The 19,983-nt window shown below is 37.2% G+C and overlaps 1 protein-coding gene and 2 pseudogenes across 1 annotated transcript; 2 read left to right on the top strand and 1 right to left on the bottom strand.

The window, feature by feature from the left end:
* Positions 1 to 421: 421 nt before the first annotated feature.
* Positions 422 to 6,022, top strand: LOC120115084 (annotated as a pseudogene).
* A 622-nt stretch (positions 6,023 to 6,644) lies between these two features.
* Positions 6,645 to 12,437, bottom strand: LOC120115081 (BTB/POZ and MATH domain-containing protein 1-like). The gene is made up of 2 exons (XM_039135837.1): positions 12,138 to 12,437; positions 6,645 to 6,963 (listed from the first exon to the last, which is right to left on the bottom strand). Exons 1-2 carry the CDS (start codon positions 12,430 to 12,432, stop codon positions 6,773 to 6,775), a joined length of 486 nt encoding a protein of 161 aa, XP_038991768.1. The 5' UTR covers positions 12,433 to 12,437; the 3' UTR covers positions 6,645 to 6,772.
* A 2,904-nt stretch (positions 12,438 to 15,341) lies between these two features.
* LOC120115083 lies at positions 15,342 to 19,420 on the top strand (annotated as a pseudogene).
* The last annotated feature ends 563 nt before the right edge of the window (positions 19,421 to 19,983 follow it).

The following is a 19,983-nucleotide window of genomic DNA, read 5'->3' as shown; positions in this document are numbered from 1 at the left end:
CGACCCACCCAAACCTAACCGAAAAATTAATTTATCCACCTGACCTAATCCAGAAAGAAGAAAAATTAACTCGACCCAGTTCATAGATGATAAACCGACCTGATCCGATCCGACCCGAATTTTTAAATTCAAACTAAATTAAATAAATCTAATGAAATCTAAACTTAAAATCTAAAAATACTATTCTGAACAAAATGCAAAAGCGAATTGAAAATATTAATTAAGATAAGTGGCAAAGCTGGAATTTAATATGAAACTGATTATCCTATCCTTTTAAATCCCACTTTTAATTGCTTTAATTGTAATATTTCCGAATTATATAATTCCAGTTGGGCCCTTCAACTTGAAACAGATCTCTCTTAGATTTTCCCTTCTTCTCCTTTGATCTGTCCCATCTAGTATTCTCTCTTTAAAAAAAAAACACAGTCTTTATCTATTATCTTTAATAAAACTTGATAATTAAATTTTGTTGTTGCTGTTGTTTTCATAGTGTTAATCGCCTCGTTAAGATTCTTCACCTAGCGACTCTCATTTTCCATCTCACATTGTTTTTAGTCTCATCTGCCAAAAGCCAACATCTTTTGGCCTTTGAAAAAAATACAATTTTTTTTTTCATTTTTCTTCTATTCTATTAGCAAAAGCTGTTAACTTTACCATCAGAATCTTGAGCTAGCTGAATATTGAGTTTTGTTTGAACTTGAGCATCTGCTCTCGAAACCATTTCTTTGGAGATTTTTGGGTAAGGCTGTTTTTTGTTGCTGTTGTTGTTGATCTTGATGTCTGGGGTTAATACTTTGCTTTTTGGGCTGTTTTGACACCCGGGTATTTTTCCTTTTCTAGGATTTTGGTCTTGCCATTACTGGAGCTTTAGTTTTGTGTGATCTTTTGATTTGGATTTTAACTGCAAAGTGAAATTAGCTTCTCCTTCTACTTTGGCGCTTCCTGTTTGATGCCAAAGTTTTGATGCTAAGATGCAGTCTGATCAGAGAAGAAAGGTAACAATTTTTTATAGTTTCTATATTTACTTGTATGTAAGATCTAATGAATTGTATGTGCTAATTGGAAGAAACTATATCTGCCTTGCTTGGATTATTAGTCAATGAATCTGCCTCTTATGATCACTGTAATTTATGATTTTAGGTTATTAAATGGTTGACTTGATTGCTAATAGCTGCTCTGTATTTTGATGAGGAGGACATCTTGCCACGTGGCTCATCTTCTCTAGTTTGATTAGGATTTCTGTTATTGTTTCCCATGTTCTGGAGGTTGACTAACAGAAGTTATATGTTACAGTTTACTTTTGGTTTTTTTTATTTGTTTGCTTCTGATTTTTGTAAATTCTTGAAGTGCCCTTGTAGAAACAAAATTTCTTTCAGGCTAATAAATTTGTTTTTCCTTGAGATTGTCCGTCATGTCGTTGTGGTTGATTCATATTGTCCTTTTTTGGGGGCATTGTATGCATTACGCAATTTATCATTGATCATGCTATATGATTCGCCTTCATTATGCAGTCGGCGGCGGATGTAGATTTTTTCACTGAATATGGTGAGGGGAGCAGATATAGGATGGAGGAAGTAATTGGAAAAGGAAGCTATGGTGTTGTTTGTTCTGCGTATGACATACATACCGGAGAAAAGGTTGCAATTAAGAAAATCAATGATATATTCGAACATGTATCTGATGCTACCCGGATCCTCAGAGAGATTAAACTTCTCAGGCTCCTACGTCATCCAGACATCGTTGAGATCAAGCACATCTTGTTGCCTCCTTCAAGAAGGGAGTTTAAGGATATATATGTGGTATTTGAACTTATGGAATCTGATTTACACCAGGTCATCAAAGCAAATGATGATTTGACTCCTGAACACTACCAGTTTTTTTTGTATCAGCTTCTTCGAGGCCTGAAATACATTCACACAGGTTATCATCTTACTGTTGCTTTGATTCTTCTTGTTTGAATGTAAATAGCATTTCGGAAATGCATAGTTATCATGCAATTTCAAGCTCGTGTTGGTTGCTTTTGATATCCTTGTTTTAATTGTTTTCTGTTCTTGTAGCGAATGTTTTTCACCGGGATCTAAAGCCTAAGAATATCTTAGCCAATGCTGATTGCAAACTGAAGATCTGCGATTTTGGACTGGCAAGAGTAGCTTTCAACGATACCCCCACTGCGATATTCTGGACGGTTGGTGCTCTTTACATGATGCTGCATTCAGGAGATAGTTTACATATATAATATGCAGAAACAGAAGCTTGTTTCTTGGTTCTGAGTAAAAAAATTCCCCTTCTTCCTTTACAGGACTATGTTGCAACAAGATGGTACAGAGCTCCAGAATTGTGTGGATCCTTTTTCTCAAAGGTGCAACATTGTTTGTACATTTTATTTGATTGAAAGTAGCTTGGTTTTTCTCCCTCGTTCATTTTTGTTGATTGATGTGAGGTTTTCGTTTTCATTTTCTAAATAATTTTGTAGTGTGACCACTCACTTTAGCCAAGGCCGTTGTTTTAATACTATACTTTGTGCAACAACCTTAGTTGACATCTGCAGATGCTTTGGCATAGGGATTTTTCTCATTTTTTATTTCTCTAGCATGTATCTAGCTTCTAATACAAGTAAATGGTGTTTTTCCATCTCTAAATGCGCCATAAGATTTTACACTTATATTCACATTTAGTTTTTTCTTCCCTTCTATTTTCAGTATACCCCAGCAATAGATATTTGGAGCATCGGGTGCATCTTTGCTGAACTTTTAACAGGAAAACCTTTGTTTCCTGGAAAAAATGTTGTCCACCAATTGGATCTGATGACTGATCTTTTGGGAACACCATCTGCTGAAGCCATTGCTAGGGTATGTTGGCATCCATTTTCATTTGTTTACATTGTTCTATTTTAAGCCAAAGCTATTCAGAATCAGTTGTTCTTTGCTTAGATATGGATATCATTTGAGCAGGTACGTAACGAGAAAGCCCGAAGATACTTGAGCAGCATGCGAAAGAAAAAGCCCACCCCACTCACCCAGAAATTCCCTAATGCAGATCCTCTTGCAGTTCGTTTGTTAGAAAGGATGCTTGCCTTTGAACCCAAGGATCGGCCTACTGCTGAAGGGGTATACACGTTTGTTGCGTTTCATATACTTTTATTTAATGTATGGTCTCCTTCTAACATGGATATTTTATTCCTTGCTGGCAGGCCCTAGCTGATCCATATTTTAAGGGATTGGCCAAAGTTGAAAGAGAGCCTTCTGCTCAACCAGTTACCAAGATGGAATTTGAGTTCGAGAGGCGTAGGATTACAAAGGAAGATGTTAGGGAGCTCATATACCGTGAAATTCTTGAGTACCATCCTAAAAATGTTGAAAGAGTATTTGGAAGGATCAGAGCCAACTGGCTTCATGTATCCTAGGTATTGTTCTAAACTAACTATTTTTGTTGCAACTTTGACTATATATGGCATCTTATGAAACCATTATTCGTTTTAGGGTTCCATACTCTATTTTTTTCCAGCCAGCCTTTTTTTTATAAGAAGTGGAGGCCTCGTTAAAAACCCCCTTCATGATTAAAGGAACACCAATAGGTGTTCCTTAATCAGCGGAAGGAGGAAAAGAGTGCCTCAAAATTCATTAATAACTGAAAAATTACATAATGTTTAAAACAACCCAGCCCCCTTACAAAGAACAACCCGAAACACTCAAACAAAACTAACCAATACCTGCCTTAGCTAAGCTATCAGCCTCTATATTTCCAGCCAGCCTTGATTTTATTTGTTCTGCTATAATGACTCTCTTTCCCGTGTTCTTCGGTGTTAAAATATATATCTGTTGCTTGATATTGCTCGTCTTTAAAAGAGAATTTTAGCCATTATATGCATGAAATGAAAGAGCCCTGGTTCAACTTGTTGGAAGATGCTATTTGTTTGTGCCATCCAAACTTTGGAATCAGTAGACTCCTGCCTTTGGCATTTGGTGCTCGTCTATATAGTTTGGGAAATTTACATTCATATAGAGTATTGCTATTATATACAGGAAATGAATGCGAAACCTCCATTGATGATAGCTGATTCCACTAGTTTGGAAGAAGCTGCAAATATGGCATCCTTAACTTGGAATCAATGGGGTCCTCCCTTTGAAATTCCCACATTTACAAATATTCCTATCAATTTTGTTTGTGCTTGGAAGTCGAAATTAGATTTTAACTAAGATCGGAGATTTTGTTCAACTGCTGTGATTGATTTAATGCATCTTGTTCTGAAGATTGTTGCTTTACGATTCTGAATCTCCGAATTGAATATGTTGTCACTTGTATGTGTGTTTCTTCTGAATGCAGTGCGGTCGACCATTTCAAGAAGCAGTTTGCTTTCCTTGAGGAGCACTATGGAAATGGTACCACTGCAGCTCCACTCGAGAGACAACATGCATCTTTACCAAGGTAAGTTATCAATTAATTTGCATGCGGCTATCAATATCCAGGTGGCAAAGGGCACTCTAGGCACTAGAACCCTTATATTGCCTTACCAAAAACTGTGGCTAGGCGCACCACATGTGTGCCTGATCAAATGCACTATGCCTGAAAAGTTTTAGATGCTTTTTTCGTATATTGCTAAGGTGCAGGTGCAAGTAGGTATATAAGCGTATGCTTTGATAACCCTAGTGCTAAAAGTTATATATGCTCAACAATTATTTTTTGGAAGGCAAGATAATTTTGTTAACACGGGTTTCGTAAACAAGCCCTTCATACTTCATAGAACTGAAACTAGCACCTATTAATACCAATCTATCCAAAACTAGAATCCTCAACCTTGTGTTATCTTCATAGGAAATATAAATTTCTCCATTATCCATATTGTGTATTTTTATACTGATTAGTACACTGTTAAAAATGTGTGCAGGCCATGTGTGTTATATTCAGATAATTCTGTACAAAACTCGACAGATGTGACAGATAACTTGTCTAAATGTTCCATCAAGGAGACCGAGAAACCCCTGGCAGAGAGAAGCTTTGCAATCCCCATGTCAAGGCTTCCCCTTCAAGTTCCTCAAAGCATCCAAGGTATGAATTTTTTTCTGAGTGTGTGTGTGTGTATATATATATATATATATATATTTCCTCTATTTGTTGCCATGCTAATCTCGCACTGAGATTAGAAATGGTTATAACAACTGTCATGCTTCCGATTTTAGAGGCCACCTTTTCTTTATTTCATCTAAATCTCTGGTAGAAATAGCCCCTACATATTACACAAATAAATCATTCTTTTGTTTATGGAAGTTCCAGTACATTGATTAAAATAGCAGATAGAAAGCAAATATCCTACAATTTGCTGGAAGCAGCTTGCCATGGACTTTATATGATCTGCTCATCTCTTTACTGTTCCGTCTCCCAAACACTGCATCTTCTCCTAGTAACTTGTTATATAATGAATACAGCATGTGCTTCCAGACCGGGAAAAGTAGTTGGATCGGTAATGCGTTACAACAATTGCGGGGCAGTAGCCGCAGGTGAGGCTCTTGAACAGCGATGGATGGCTCGGAACCCTATAGTTCCAACTCAATATGCATATCCACGGAGAAATCCAGTCTGTAAAAACGATAGGGGAGAAGATGTAGTAGTTGAAGGTTCAAATGAATTGCTTCCAAAACCCCAGTACATGGCTAGGAAAGTTGCTGCTGCCCAAGGTGGATCCAGAAGTCAGTGGTATTGATCTAATATCAACTGCTAATGGCTAACAAAAACGCCGGTGATAATCCAATCCTGTATCGCTCTTCCTTAAAATTAGTTGTTCATCGGGTGAGGAGGCGATGTTATACATGCTCCGGCTGAGCTGGCTAAGAAAGACAAACTACACACGTTAAGCTATAATTGTAATTTATAGCACTAATTTGGAGGAGATTGAACTGTGTCTACTGCCCTTCACATCATGGTTTTATGGTCCAGATCACCGACAAGATATGTGAACTTACAGACTTTGATCAGAAGGCAAAGCGAACTCTTAATTTATGAAGTTCTCTACTTATGTTCTTATTCTTTAACACCCTTTACCCTCCAAGTTGGCTTGCAATTACTTATATGATGCTTCAGTTGGTGTAATGACATCAAATATTTGGTCTAAAAAATGGAACATGTTTTACTTCTGCCCCTTGTCTGCTTGTTGATGTTGTCACATTCCTAGATAAATATGCATTTGAGCATATTCGTAAAGGATATATGTTAAAAAAAAAGTGGGTAAAGTAGACGTTTAGTGCTTTTATTAGCATTTTTATTCATTTTGGTCATTCAATTACGTTTTCTTAAAGTTCAGTTTTAATTTTATTTTTGCTTATTTGTAAAAATTTAACGGTAATACTAATGTGTTATATTAACGTTTTTTTTAAATAATACTTTATTATTCATGAAAGGAAATATCACATTGCTTGTCTCGTTAAAAAAAATTCTCTAATCCTAAACGAAGGAAAAAAAGTGCGCCTAAGCAGTAAGCAGTGGAACAAAACAGTCAATAACTACTATAAAATTCAACGAAACCTTGTAAACAGTTCCCTATCAGCACAAAAAACAATCTAGCCATGCACTACAACCAGGAAAAGCAGCTAACAACCACAAATCAAAGAAAAATTTCAGCCAGGGGAAAGCCTGAAGCCAATTTCGCCAACTGATTAAATATGAATTTTCAAATATTCACCAATGTTAGTACAAGTGCAAAGAATGTCTAATGCTATCTTACTCTCTTTTATTAGTTTTTCTTACTAATCAAAAGATGAGTTACATGTTATTCGCTAAATCATTGTAGTCTTGGTTTGACCCGTCGGCCATTAACATCGGAACCATCCAACGGTGGTGCTTCTTTTCTTCTTCGATATCCACAAGTAATAACAGAATGCTCCCCGATTCTCGCAACATATTGCAGCAGTTCGGTAAGAACACCTGGGCAGCTTTCCTTCAGATACTCGAATCCATATGTTTGCATCACAGCTGAAACCAATGCAACAACGATTTTTGTCATTTTACACATATCTTACAAAGGTATAAGATATAAATTAAAAGGGGTTCCTCATTAGAGAGAAACTCTATCAGTAACAATGAATTCTCATCTTGCATTTGCTTTATTGCAAAGAGAAAGGATGTGTAAAGTAAGGGGGCATCGCCTAATGCACAAACAAATTCAAAAAGGGTGTGCTGCACTGAAAGTGGTGCAGTTATTGTTGAAATGGAAATAGGAATATTATAATTTTAGTTATTGTAATTTTTAGGGTATTTACAAGATTAGTCTTTATGCTTCAACTATAAATACCCTAACCCATTTAACTTCAAAACCATCCCAAAATCTTCTAGTTCTCTCTCAAGTGTGTTTTGTAAACACCTGTAAGTTTTCTCTCTTAGTAAAATATCTGCAGCAGTCCGGAGACATAAGCAAATTAGCTGAATTCTGTTATCAATTTCGGGTATTATTTTTCCGGTTTTATTTCGCACTCTCACTAATCTAGTTATAGGGAAATTACTCGTTACTCGTTTTATTTCCCAACAACTGATAATCAGAGCTTTTAGTTGTGAATTTTGTCAATTTTTGCGAGGTTACTATTCATTACTATTCACGTGAATAGTGAATTATGTGAATAGTAAAAAAATTATCAGCGATACGAATTTGTCGATGGAGGTGTTCTAATACACGGTGGTTCGTAAGAATTGTCAGAAACGATCCAAACGAAGCCATATTCGAGTGGAAGCGATGGCTGCAGACGAAGGTAAGGTGAAAATTGAAAAGTTCGATGGTGCGGACTTTGGCTTTTGAAAGATGCAGATTGAAGATTTTCTGTACCAGAAAAATCTATATCAACCTCTCTCAGGAAAACAACCAGAGGGCATGAAGAATGAAGACTGAGCTCTTCTCGACAGACAAGCCCTCAGAGTTATCCGACTAACGTTATCCCGCAATGTTGCTTTCAACATAGCAAAGGAAAAGACCACGGCGGGTCTTATGGCGGCTCTCTTCAGTATGTATGAGAAGTCATCGGCCTCAAACAAAGTTCATTTGATGAGGCAATTATTCAATTTGCAGATGGCGGAAGGGGCATCGGTGGCTCAACACCTAAATGAACTCAACACAATCACAACCCAATTGAGTTCCGTGGAAATTGAATTCGATGATGAAGTTCGAGCTTTAATTCTCTTATCATCTCTACCAGACAGTTGGAATACTACTGTTACAGCAGTCAGCAGCTCGTCGGGAAACATCAAATTAAAATTCGACGATGTTCGGGATCTGGTATTGAGCGAAGAAATTCGACGGAGAGAATCGGGAGAAACATCAAGCTCATCAACCTTGCACACGGAGTCTAGAGGGAGAACTTCAGAAAGAAATTCAAATCGTGGCAGATCGAAATCCAGAAGGGGCAAATCAAGAACAGAAAAGAAAGATTTTACCTGTTATAATTGTGGCAAGAATGGCCACTTTAAAACAGATTGTCGAGCACCGAAGAAAGATACCGGCGCACAGGAATCTGCCAACGTGACAGAGGAGACAGATGATGCCATGATTTTAAGCGTTAACAGTCCGATTGAATCATGAATCTTGGATTCAGGGGCATCTTTCCACTCCACCCCATGACAAGAAATCATGGAGAACTATGTCAGTGGTGACTTTGGGAAGGTTCATCTAGCAGATGATGAAACCTTGAAGATCGTCGGAAAATGAGACATCCGATTAAAGCTGCCAAACCAAACCACCTGGACGCTGAAAGGAGTTAGACATATTCCAGGCCTCAAAAGAAATTTGATTTTTATAGGACATCTTGATGGAGAAGGTTATAGTACAACTTTTTTAGGTTGTGAATGGAAGATTACCAAAGGAGCACTCGTCATTACTCGTGGTAAGAAGATTGATACTCTCTATGTAACATCAAATTTAGAGAATATCATTGTTGCAGCAGATGCTGATGGAAAATCAAACCTATGACACCAAAGGCTTGGCCATATGAGCGAGAAAGAGATGAAGACACTTTTGTCAAAAGGGAAGCTATCGGATCTAAAGAATGTAGATGTCAAACTATGTGAAGATTACATCTTTGGCAAACAAAAGAAAGTCAGTTTTGCAAAGATTGGTAAGACACCCTAGGCAGAAAAGTTGGAGTTGGTTCATACTGATGTATGGGGACCATCTCCAGTTCAATCTCTTGCAGGCTCATTATTTATGTCACTTTCATCGATGATTCAACAAGGAAGGTGTGGGTTTATTTTCTGAAGATGAAATTAGAAGTCTTTGATACCTTCAGAAAATGGAAAGCCATGGTGGAAAATGAGACTGGTTTGAAAGTCAAGCGGTTGAGGTCTGATAATGGAGGAGAGTACAAAATAGAAGATTCAGAGATTTCTGAGCAAACAATAGGATTAAGATAGAGACAACAGTTCCCATGACTCCGCAGTAGAATGGCGTAGCAGAGCGCATGAACAGAACTCTGAATGGACGTGCCAGAAGCATGAGGATACATGTCGGATTGCCCAATTTCTATGGGCTGAAGCTATCAACATTGCAGCTTACCTGATCAACCGTGGACCCTCAGTTCCTTTGGATGACAGAATACCAGAGGAAGTTTAGAGCAAGAAAGAAATAAACCTTTCACACTTAAGAGTGTTTGGTTGTATTTCTTATGTACACATAGACTCTGCTGAAAAAAGTAAACTTGATACTAAGTCCAACAAATGTGCCTTTGTTGGTTATGGCGGTAATGAATTCGGTTACCGGTTTTAGGACTATGAAAATCGAAAGATCATCAGAAGCAGCGATGTCATTTTCAATGAGAATGTGATGTACAAAGACAGGTCAACCGTAGAATCAAGTAGCTCAAAGGTCGAAGCTGAAACAAAGGAATTTGCTGAGTTCGAGGAGATTTCTGGAAATGATATTCAGATCAATCCTGAAGCAGTTCAAGAAGAACCAAGCACACCAAAACTGAGACGCTCCTCCAGAATTCCTAAACCAACCCAACGGTAATCTCCTTCTTTGCACTACTTGTTGCTTCTGACAATGGTGAACCAGAGTGCTATGATGAAGCAATGCAAGTGGAGGATTCAGTCAAGTGTGAGTCTTCCATGAAAGATGAGATGGATTCGCTTATGTCAAATCAGAAGTGGGAATTAGTTGAATTACCACCAGGCAAGAAAGCGCTCCACAACAAGTGGATTTACATGATCAAAGTAGAGCACGATGGGAGCAAACGCTACAAAGCAAGATTGGTTGTCAAAGGTTTTCAGCAAAAAGAAGGTATTGACTACAATGAAATTTTCTCTCTAGTCGTAAAACTGTCTACAATAAGACTGGTGTTGAAAATTATAGGTGCAGAGAATTTACATCTTGAGCAGTTAGATGTAAAGACAACTTTTATTCATGGTGATTTGGAGGAAGAAATCTATATGAGGCAGCCATAAGGCTTCATAGAGGCAGACAAGAAAAACCTGGTATGCAGGTTGAAGAAGAGTTTGTATGGTTTAAAACAAGCTCCTAGACAGTGGTACAAGAAGTTCGATAGCTTCATGAGTAGCAGTGGTTTTACCAGATGCCAAACATATCATTGTTGCTACATCAAGAGGTTCGACAACAACTTCATTATTTTATTATTGTACGTTGATGACATTCTCGTTGCAGGCTCAAACATGCAAGATATTATAAACTTGAAGAAAAAATTGTCGAAGCAGTTTTCTATGAAAGATCTGGGCGTTGCAAATCAGATTCTTGGGATGAGGATCAAGAGAGATACAAAGTCGGGGACTTTGATGTTATCACAGGCTGAGTACATCAACAAAGTACTCTCCAGGTTCAACATGCAAGATGCTAAACCAGTAAGTACACCTTTAGGTGTTCATTTCAGACTCTCCAAAGAACAGTCACCAAAGACGGAGGAAGAACGTGTACACATGGTGAAGGTGTTGTACGCCTCAGCAATTGGAAGTCTGATGTATGTCATGGTTTATACCAGACCAGATATTGCTCATGCAGTGGGAGTTGTTAGCAGGTACATGAATAATCTGGGCAAGGTATATTAGGAAGCAGTCAAATGGATCATCAGATATCTGCGAGATACTACAAACAAAACACTTTGTTTCAAAGGTGGAGATACGATACTAATAGGCTATGTGGATGCTGACTTAGCCGGAAACGTTGACATCAGAAGGAGTACTACATGGTATGTCTATACTCTAGGAGGTACTGCAGTGAGTTGGGTTTCTCAACTACAGAAGATAGTTGCTCTCTCCACAACTGAAGCAGAATATGTCTCTGTTATGGAAGCCAGTAAGGAGATGGTTTGGCTCCAAAGTTTCTTAGAAGAGTTAGGCAAGAAATAAGAAAACAATGTCATGTATTGCGACAATCAAAGTGTTATCCATCTAGTAAAGAATCCGTCTTTTCATTCCATGACGAAGCACATACAATTACGGTATCATTTTATTCGGTCTCTTCTGTAAGATGGGATTTTGAAACTTGAAAAGATTAGTGGAGCTCAAAATCCGGCAGACATGTTGACAAAGACGGTGACCACAAACAAACTGAAGTTGTGTTCAGCTTCAGTTGGCATGCTAGAGTAACAAGACCAGAAATGCTGCTGCATCGATCGAGGTGTGAAGAGAGATTAAAATCAGTCTTCAAGTGGGAGATTGTAAAGTCAAGGGGGCACCGCCTAATGCACAAACAAATTCAAAAAGGGTGTGCTGCACCGAAAGTGGTGCAACTATTGTTGAAATGGAAATGAGAATATTGCAACTTTAGTCATTGTAATTTTTAGAGTATTTACAAGATTAGTCTCTAAGCTTCAACTATAAATACCCTAACCCATTTAGCTTCAAAATCACCCCAAAATCTTCTAATTCTCTCTCAAGTGTGTTTTGTAAACACCTGTAAATTTTCTCTCTTAGTAAAAGATCTGCAGCAGTCCGGAGACGTAAGCAAATTGGCTGAACTCCGTTATCAATTTCGGGTATTATTTTTCCTCTTTTATTTCACATTCTCACTAATCTGGTTATAGGAAAATTACTCGTTACTCATTTTATTTCTCAACAGGATGAAAAGAGACTGGAAAAGTAGGAAGACGAAAAATTTAGACATTCTCTAAGCCTACGCTGGTGAATCTAAAATAGAATTGGTTTTCAGTCCTTACCTTTTAAATTTTCCGACGATGCAACGAATTTTAAGCATACAGCTTTCAAATGCAAACCGTTGTGCTGTTCTGCCAAAGCTAATGTAGTTGCAACTGTGTTTATTGCAACACCCTCACAAAGCTTATCCTCACAGAGCAATCTCATTCTCACAAGCGCGTAACAGTCAGCAGCGGCAAGCAGATGTTGAGCAACAAGCGTAGAAGCCCATTTAGAAGTTGAACCCACTAGCTCTTCCATGTCTGGTAAGGTATCCCAGTAAATAAAATGGAGCAATGCCTGCAAATATCCAATCATGGCGATAAGAATCTCTCTCTTTATATATATATATATTCAAGATCACTTGCCAAGTCACCTTGGGAATCCTCACGAGATTCAGCAAGTTTTAGTTATGCCTAGGAAAATTTAAAACAGAGAATGCTAGTTAAATTGCTCAATCAAAAGGAAAAGAAAAAGAGGGGTTAAAATATTGGTTCTTGACAAGGAAAGAGCAAAGCAGGACCAAGAATCTCATAGCATGGACCTGCTATTTTTTTTTTTTTTGATAGAAATAGGAGGTCTCATTAAAAACCTTCCTCTTAGTTGGCTCTTGTGGAAGAGGCAACTAGTGGAAGGAGGAAAAGAGTACCTAATCTTATTGATAAACCATAATTACATAAGATTACAGCTTACATAATAAACTTCCCGAAATAAAATACAAACCAAACCAACCATAAATCTCTAAACATCAACCAATCCCCTCCTTAGCTAAATTGTCAGCATCCTAATTGCAGCTCCTAGGAATCCATCTAACAATAATACCTCTAGCAGAAACTAAGGCCTCAATTTCCCCAACTCCATTCCAACTCCATGTTCACCGAAGTAAAATGAAGCCATGATGTCATCTGTATCAAGTCTCATAGTTACTAAGATATGTTTCATTACATTTTATCCACTGCCATGCACATTAAGCAACATTTAGAAATTAAAATAGGTATTAACATGGAGATATCTAACACTTGGGACACCCAATGCCTGATGTCACAAGTAAGCAGCTGGATTTACTGATCCAAAAGCTGGATCCTCAATGCGTCTAGCAGAAGCACTTCTGCAGACAGCTCAGAAATTTCGTAAAAGCATTTTAGTGTATATGATTATCAAATCCATGTCAACTGAAACTACACTTATATTATTCCACTAGCTCAATACGTAAGGCAAAAGGAAGAGGCAATTAGAAAGGAAGCAAAAGAAGACACTTAACCGAGGATAGGAAGAGTAATGTACAGGAGCAGCGCCTTAGTTAGGAGAGGAATCCCGATGTACACTCCTGTATAAGCCATCCTGTATGGCACCACAATTACTCAACTAACAGAAAGAACCAAGATAGCTTCCGCTTCCTCTTCCTGTGAACCTTGCCATACCATCCAAAAAATATGCTCATGATGAACACAATTATAGGTTCCTAAGACACAACAGCTTGAAGGAAGTCGGATCATTATGTTCTGCTCCTAATCACAATAATTTGTGCTTCTAATTGTAAAATAAGTTAATCATTTAATAAACCCTGGGATTTATGATATGCCAACAGAAATCCAAATTTCACACTCAATACCTAAACCAAATTGAAATACAATAAAACCATTGCTCTAGCGAAGTTCATATTAAATAATTCACCCCAATGAAAATAACCTTCTATTTCTCGATACTTATCACCATCCAGCTTGCTTGCACTAGAGAAAATGACGATTCTGAAGCTTAAGTTCTATATATAAGTCTATGGGAATTTATGAACTCACTAGTAATTAAACATTAGGTATGATTTTAAAAAAAAAATTAAAAGTTTAGATATTAAAACAGATCAAAACTTATAATTTATATACTAAATACGTAATTTACCCTTAGTTTCATCTGTTTTTGTATTTGGTTTGTTTGGGGTTAAGGAAGCCTTCATTATCTCATCCAAATAGTCCAATGCCCGAAGATGGCCGAACAATGCAATCCATTAATTCTTCATGACCAAGACCAATACTAGAAGAAGTGTTTATGCGTTGAATCGAAGTATATTTTAGGGTAAATTATATATTTAGTACCTAACTAATATTTTATTCTGTTATGGTCACTCAACTATTTATTTTTCAAAATCATACCTAACGTTATGTTTTGGTTTCATTTTAATCACTCATCGTTAAAAAAATTAACTGTTATACTGACATGTCACCATAAGATAATGTCATATCATCATTAGAAAAAAAAATTAAAGAATACAATGTCAGCAGTTTTGTTAATTTTCTTAACAATGTTGACTAAAATGAAATTAAAATTTAACGTTATGTACGCTTTTAAAAAAAATAGTTAATTTAATAAAATAGAACAAAAGTGATCATTTAGATATTATATAAGTAGTTTACCCTATATTTTATTTTTTTATGAATCTTAAATTTAATCCTAATCCTATCTAGAGGGACGGAGAAAAGAGACTCTAGAGGAAGGAAGGGGAGTGTCCTTACTGGGCCTATAACATATGACCTAAGGAATATAAAGGAACAAAGTTGAGTAGCTTGCAAACCGACTAAATGTGCTTATAAATATTTAGTCACCCAACTATGTATATTGTTTCATTTTGGTCAGTTAATTTTTTTTTTAAATCATAAATAACTTTAAATTTTGGTTTTATTTAAGTCACTCGCCATTAATAAATTAATGATGATATTGATGTGTCACTATAAGATAATATCACATCATCGTTGAAAAAATAAAAGAATTTACCACTAATTTTATTATTTTTAACAAAGAATTAGTAAAATAAAACTAAAATATAATATCAATATAAATTTTGAAAAATATATTTAACTGAATAAAATAAAACTATAAAAATAATTAGTCCACTAAATACATAGTTTATAAAAAAACCTAACCCTCTTGTATAAAACATTGCCCACATTATAAGATAGCTGTCAACTTATTAATTAGGTACTTTTACCCATAGTTTTTATTTTGAAAAAATATTATTTTTTTAATACGTGAATAAGATCAGCTCTGCATATTTTTATCTTAAAAAAATGTAGATGTATAGCCAAAGCTCCCCTTGGTGGCACCAAAGAGCAGGAAATAATTTCCTCCACTCATAGCATATCCCTATCTGCTTATCAAAAGCCAAAGACAACTTCTCCATCAACAACCTCTTGTTTGTTTAAACTTATATTTTACACTTATAAATTAAGTTCCACTCTCTCTCTCTCTCTTATTGTCTTCTTTTCTTCTCCTTGTACAGCCAATCCCAGCAACACACACTTTTCTGGTTCCTTGTCAGACCATTTTCAGGCACTTCCCAGGTCAGTTCCTTCTCTCTTCATCTCAGCATTATTTGGCTCTTTTTTTTTTACTCTTGATGGCTTGAGATCTTTGTGCTTCACATTATGCACCTTTTATGGCAACATGATCATGCTGTAAGCCTGTAATCACTACCTTTTTCACTTGTATATGAGCCATATAATGTGAGATGGTGTTTATCAAAGTGGCATTGTAAGTTGACTTTTAGATCTCTTTTAGATTCTTTGTTTCTCTTGTGTTTAATTTGAACCCTGAATAGTTGGATCTTGAATCAACTGAACAAAAGTGTTTTCCCTTGGGACCCTTTTGTTCATTGAAATGAGAGTTATTTGGCTGGTCCCCCACTAGTTTTTGCCAAAGTTTTGCTACTGATAAAGGATCAGTGGTTGGAGTTTGGAGCTTTGGACCAGCAGCTCCCTCATCAAGGAGAGAGCAAATATCACTAGGTCTAGTCCCTATCCATTAAGGCTTTGCACATGGTCCACTTAGCTGAAGATTAGTGTATAAAATTCTTTAATTTCTAGTTTTCTAATACTTTTTTTCTTAACAATGCTGTATTTGTAAGAACTAAGACATCCTGTTGGATTCCAAAAGTTTAAGAAAGATAATGTTTGTGGTCCAAGATTTAATCTGACCATGAGTTGAACAGGAAAAGAAAATGGTCTTTTATGTACTTACCATTGTTCATTTCATTTCTTTTTTTGGGTATAAGGATCTAGGAATAAGAGAATATGTTGAAGATGGTTTGAACTATACACTTGTTGAATGCCACCTTTTAATAGTGACTACATAAACCGATCGGTTTAATCCCGAGATCCGTTCATTTTATCCTTTGTGATTTTGTATAAACCTTAATATATGTATACCATGTTGGTGGTAAGTTAGTATAAACCTTGTACTGGAAAGAATAGGGCCTTCTATTCTTGCATAATCTGTATTAAAACTTTGATTCTATTTTTTTTCTCGGTTGGATGTGTCGATGTTTATGTTGATTGTTATCCTTGTTTGATTTCTCTCAGTTGGGAGAAGGGGGGAAATGGCACAGATTTTAGCACCTTCGACTCAATGGAAAATGAGTCTACCAAAGACCTCGACCTTCAGAAGTCCCGACGCGACGAAAATGTGGAGTCCACTGGTATTGAAACATAACAGGAAAGGAGCATCTAAAAACTCTTGCAAATTTAGAGTGCTTGCCCTGTCTGAGAACAGCACCGTCAACAGGCTAGAGAAGCTACTGAACATGGATGTCTCTCCATACACTGACAAGATCATTGCTGAGTATATTTGGTACATCATCTCTCTAACACATTTGATCTATGTTTCAATATGAAATCAATGTTCAAATATAGATTTAAGATGGCAGTTTTCCTTGTACCTCAATCACTGCTGTTTCTGCACTGAAACAGGATAGGAGGCAGTGGAATCGATATGCGTAGCAAGTCCAGGGTAAGAAAAATATCAGAGCTAAAATTGCATAAGTTTCAATCCGGGATATCATTTTTTTCTTATGTTTCTTTGGGCCTTATTATGATATGCAGACAATATCAAAGCCAGTTGAACATCCCTCTGAGCTTCCCAAGTGGAACTACGATGGATCAAGTACCGGACAAGCACCCGGAGACGATAGTGAAGTTATTTTATAGTAAGCCCCTCTAAAAGAAATCAGAAACTTTATTTATTGCTTGTTATCATCAAAACACCATTTTGACTGAAAACTTCATCCAGCCCTCAAGCAATCTTTAAGGACCCTTTCCGAGGAGGTAACATATCTTGGTGAGTATTATCGAAGGCACGCGATAAAAAAATTTCTTACTAATTATATAGTGTGGTTAACATTTTCTTATGTGTTTCAAAAAGGTAATTTGTGATGCTTACACACCAGCTGGTGAGCCAATTCCCACAAACAAGCGCGCAAGAGCTGCTGAGATTTTCAGTAGCAAGAAGGTGGTAGATGAAATACCATGGTACGAATTACTTTATTTCAACTGTCTTATTCTTTCGTTTAATTTCGGATTGTTCGAGATTTATATCGCAATCTTGTATTTTCTTTTATCCTATATCGGCATTCATACTAAAGGAAATGTCCTCATGTTGCTATACCTTTCTGATTAGGTTTGGGATAGAGCAAGAGTACACTTTACTTCAGCAAAACGTGAAATGGCCTTTGGGTTGGCCTGTTGGAGGCTACCCTGGTCCACAGGTAATAATATGACTTGTAGAGTTCCGTAAGTTCAAGCTAGTAATATAGTCTTACATGAACTTATACATTAGCATGGTTGTTTGGTGCCAATTTCAGGGTCCTTATTACTGTGGAGCTGGAGCTGACAAGTCATTTGGGCGTGACATCTCGGATGCTCATTACAAAGCTTGCTTATATGCTGGCATTAACATCAGTGGCACCAATGGGGAGGTTATGCCTGGCCAGGTCTGCTTCCTTCGAATCCTTCTCATCTTCCTAATGAAAACAAAGTACTATTGCTGTCATGCTTGTTTGTTCATTAGTTATCACCATTTTGATTCTGTGAATTACCATCCAGTGGGAGTATCAAGTAGGTCCAAGTGTTGGTATCGAAGCTGGAGATCACATTTGGTGTTCTAGATACATTCTTGAGGTATTTCTTCTCCATATGATTTCGTTAGTCTTATGGAGACCACTGCAAAATTCCGACCTTTGCAGCATCTATAAATAAAGTCACAAATAAACATAGGCTTCGTTTAAACAACTTTGATCACCTTTACATAAATGTTGATTTGTACGATTACTTACCAATAGTTCCCTCTATTCTTACAGAGAATCACTGAACAAGCTGGCGTTGTCCTCTCACTTGATCCTAAGCCAATTGAGGTAATGTAACATTCCGTAACATTCGATTCCGACTATTAGTCCATCAGAGGGGTTGCTCAATTCATTTTCCTATTGCTAGGGTGACTGGAATGGTGCTGGATGCCACACAAATTACAGGTCTTACTCCTGACTTTTCTAAGTTTGATTTGCAACTTTGGGGGTTATATGCCTTCTTTGGTAAATTTAAATAGTAGTACTTCGTTTATGTACGAAACGGATTTCTTAACGCAGTACAAAGAGCATGAGGGAAGAAGGAGGCTTTGAAGTTATAAAGAAAGCAATTCTGAATTTGTCGCTTCGCCACAAGGAGCATATTAGTGCTTATGGTGAAGGAAATGAGAGAAGACTGACAGGAAAGCATGAAACAGCTAGCATCGACACATTTTCATGGGTACGTTTCATGAGATATTTGTGCCTTGCAATGGAAGCTGTGGGAAACTTAAGATACTTCTTTAATATTCATAAAACTTTTCATGTATGAACTTGCAGGGAGTGGCTAATCGCGGTTGCTCAATCCGAGTTGGGCGTGACACCGAGAAGAACGGAAAAGGTACTACCATCATTAGAAATTCCAATAGTTATATTTAAGTTCCAACATGCCATCTAACTTGTAAGCCAAGTGAACGATCAATGGGGTTGCAAGCATTATAAATACGGTTGAAAAACTTCGAACTCGGGATTTCTGATATGTTATTAAATAGCGTATTTAACCATATAGTGAAAAGCTCAACTATTATTTAGGATCCAAAGAAGGATGCAAAAAGCTCTAATTTGTTGACATCAAGCATCCTTAATGTTGTTTTTTCATTGCTTCATTGTTAGGTTACTTGGAAGACCGGCGCCCGGCTTCAAACATGGACCCGTACGTCGTGACATCGTTGCTGGCAGAAACTACAATACTGTACGAGCCAACACTTGAAGCCGAAGCACTCGCTGCTCAGAAGGTTGCTCTGAAGGTCTGATTCAAATCAGCTTGGCTTGGTCTAGCTCATTTACAGGGGTGGTTTTGCACTTTTTATAAATTGGGTGGCTTTTAGGCCTAATTCCTGTAAATGAAAGGATCCGAAAATGAGTACTTGTCTTTTCAATTGGTTCTTAAATGGATTGTCTTGTAAATTAAAATCTTTGGTCTTATCTTCCATCTTTGGTCAATGGATATATTAATTTTAGATGTTTAGGTGTTGAGGATTTCCCTAAGCAACTAAAAGAATAAAAGTTCAATTGTGTTTGCATAGGCATATTCGTTTTCCTTGGGTGTCCGACTGGAGCAGCCAGCAACAGCAGCTGGAGGTTGCTGGTAAACTCTATTCCCAACCACTTCCGTCCAAGCAAGGTGAGCCATAGAATCCGCCACTCGATTCGTTCCGAGGCACATATGTAAACGTCAAATTCCAATATCTTCGCCTTAAGCTTCTGAATATAATGAACCATCGAAGAGGAAGTGTTTCTACCAGGCCCTGCATTAATGGCATCAATAGCTTGCTTGCGGTCCGACTCCACACTATCGGCAAACCCGGACTTCCTGCCAGAGTCGAACCTTCAACAATTCCCCATAATTCCATATCCATGATCGAGCAGTTTCCAATCAGCTTTGAGAAGCCACTAATCCACCTTCCCTCGTGATCTCGAATCACTCCTCCACAAGCAACATAGCCAGAATCCTTTGTCTGCGCTCCGTCCGTATTTAGCTTAAA

The sequence above is a fragment of the Hibiscus syriacus genome, unplaced genomic scaffold, assembly GCF_006381635.1.
Source record: "Hibiscus syriacus cultivar Baekdansim isolate YM2019G1 unplaced genomic scaffold, ASM638163v2 tig00110258_pilon, whole genome shotgun sequence".
Classification (NCBI taxonomy): domain Eukaryota; kingdom Viridiplantae; phylum Streptophyta; class Magnoliopsida; order Malvales; family Malvaceae; genus Hibiscus; species Hibiscus syriacus.
The sequence above is the reverse complement of the archived record's forward strand: the minus strand, read 5'-3'. Positions and strand labels throughout refer to the sequence as shown.